This window comes from Penaeus vannamei, chromosome 23, assembly GCF_042767895.1.
Source record: "Penaeus vannamei isolate JL-2024 chromosome 23, ASM4276789v1, whole genome shotgun sequence".
NCBI classification, from domain to species: domain Eukaryota; kingdom Metazoa; phylum Arthropoda; class Malacostraca; order Decapoda; family Penaeidae; genus Penaeus; species Penaeus vannamei.
Window position 1 is genome coordinate 39,603,687 of NC_091571.1, and position 2,500 is coordinate 39,606,186.

The 2,500-nt window shown below is 46.4% G+C and overlaps 1 protein-coding gene across 1 annotated transcript; it reads left to right on the forward strand.

Annotated features, from left to right (window-relative positions):
• The first annotated feature begins 1,162 nt into the window (after positions 1-1,162).
• Positions 1,163-1,717, forward strand: LOC138865997 (uncharacterized). The gene has a single exon (XM_070137500.1). The coding sequence runs from the start codon at positions 1,163-1,165 to the stop codon at positions 1,715-1,717; it is 555 nt and encodes a 184-aa protein (XP_069993601.1).
• The last annotated feature ends 783 nt before the right edge of the window (positions 1,718-2,500 follow it).

Sequence of the window (2,500 nt, forward strand, 5' to 3'; positions counted from 1 at the left end):
GTCTGTCTCTCTGCCTCGCTCTTTCTATGTCTATCTCTATCTATCTGTCTATCTATCTACCTATTTATCTATCTGTCTATCCATCTACCTATTTGTCTATCTGTCAATCTATCTACCTATTTATCTATCTGTCTAATCTACCTATTATCTATCTGTCAATCTATCTACCTACTTCTCTCTCTCTCTCTCTCTCTCTCTCTCTCTCTCTCTCTCTCTCTCTCTCTCTCTCTCTCTCTCTCTCTCTCTCTCTCTCTCTCTCTCTCTCTCTCTCTGAGTCTAGCAGCAGATCGGACGTGTTTTTGCTTCCTCTCCGCCGCAGCCCGGCAACTCAGCAGACCATGCCTTCTTATGGTCCCGCAATGTCAGAGGGTAATCTGACCCTCCCCCCGGGTTTGAGGGGGCCAACCAGGGGGCCTCCCCCTGCTTCCTCGGGCAGCTAGCAGGACCTCTTATCCCCAAAGTGAAATGGGACCCTTGGCCCAGGGTAATGTGCTCCATTCCCAGGGTACCGGGACCTCATCCCTATGATATGGGCCCCCCCGGCAGCATGGGTGAGAGCTGCCTCCCGCCCACGAGGATGGGCATCCATGGCAGCCAGGGTCAAGGCTGCCCCCCCCCCAGGGTGAGGGGCACCTTAGTAGTAACTACACCAGCAGTGATAGTAGTGTAAGCCGTGCAAGCATGAATCTGTCTGGAAAAGCAATCTATCAATTCGGCAGCGTAACAACAGTGCTGAACACAATGTGTTTCGTTGCGTTTCGTTTCGTCTTTGGCGGTCATCTGTGATCAATACAGAAAATATTACAGGCCGACTGAAATCGAGCAAGGCCATGACATTTTTATCAGTTTATCCGACTCCAGAAAATGCAGGAACACATTACGGGACATTAAACGGACGACAAGCATTATCGTGCACGCTATGATTAATCAAAACATAGTGTTCGCAACAACTACAACGGTCACTCCCCTAACAGACTGGTCACCACCTAAGAAATTAGGTATTTCTACTGCTTTTGCTGTATATTTCCAGTTCCAGAAGAGTACAGACCAAGGAATATAGACCTGTAATGGGACCTCCTTCACGAATCAAAATCTGATAGAAAACAAACTCGCCTTGCTGATTGGAATTTTCTCCGAACAGCAATTGTCCATCAATAAAATCATGGGGCCAATACAAGCAGAGGACGCACACAAGAGCCGATCCCCTCCCCCTCCACCTCCCATACATACGAAACCTTTCCTTTCACATCTTCTCATCACAACGTCAGCTACCTCCACCCAAACCCCTACTCCACATCCTCCACACCCATACCCGCGACAAGCAATACTCCCATCCCAATATCCTCCCCTGCCCGCGTTCTGCCAGCTGATTCGCGCCCTTACTGACTCGCCGGCGTTCAACTTTGCTGAGCCATCCACCCGCCCCTTATCCGGCGCTCCTAGCCAGCAGACCCTCGCCCCTACAGCCTCCCCCAAGTCAACCAAGAGCCCTCCCGCCGTGAGACCCAAAACTAACACGTCCAGGCAAACAGGGATAACAAGAAAGTCGGACAACTCGACCCCAAGCGCCACTAGGAGGAAACAGCCCAGCAGCAGGTGCAAGGGGCTACCGTCCTATCCACTGCCCTCCCACCTTCCTCCAGCAGTGCCACCAGTTACCATTAACAACTATGTAGAACGAGCAGAACCCATACAAGAAACATGCAAACACGCATAATCCATCCAAGATGTTGACGAAGAGGGTTACTCCAAAGTCATGGCAAGAAACCAGAGAAGACAAGCCAGAGAACAACAAAGCCATTTAAAGGAAGCAGATCGTCATAACACAGTCTACTTTTACACCACCAGTTGTCACCCAGACACAAACGAAGAGGGCATACATAGAACAACACCTTTCAGGTTTCCAAAAAAAATCGTGTCGAAATAACCAACATCTTTTGGAGTTCCACAAGGATCTATTTTAGGTCCAGTCCTATTTACAATTTCCATAAATTATTTATCAATCATAGCCCATAACTGCCTTTTAGTACAGTACACTGATGATTCAGTTTCTTCATAGTGACTCAGTAAACAACTTAAGTACAATAATAAGAAACACCCAACATACTATTACACAAGCAAAATATGTTTTGACACCAATGGCCGTAAACTAAATACACATAAAATTCAATGTATATTCATAGGTAGTCGGCAAAACATACCCAAAATTACCAGGAGCACAATTATAGAATTTGAAGGCTGCTCTATCAAACCAAACAAATCGGTGAAAAATCTAGGAGCACACTGAGACAGCTTTATGACATTTGAACCATACACTGACAAAATACACAGGAAAGTAATGGGCACACTGGTATATCAAATTTCTACTGAAACTAGAATCACGGTTGTACAGACTCTGGCTCTAAGCACAATTGATTATTGTTCAAATATTTCGGGTTCGAGTAACGAAACCCAGATGTTAAAAGTACAATAATTACTTTGGTGCAAGAGTTGTACTAGG

What these genes read in the sequence shown, in the direction of transcription:
- LOC138865997 (XM_070137500.1), top strand. Translation starts at nt 1,163, where the DNA reads ATGGGGCCAATACAAGCAGAGGACGCACACAAGAGCCGATCCCCTCCC.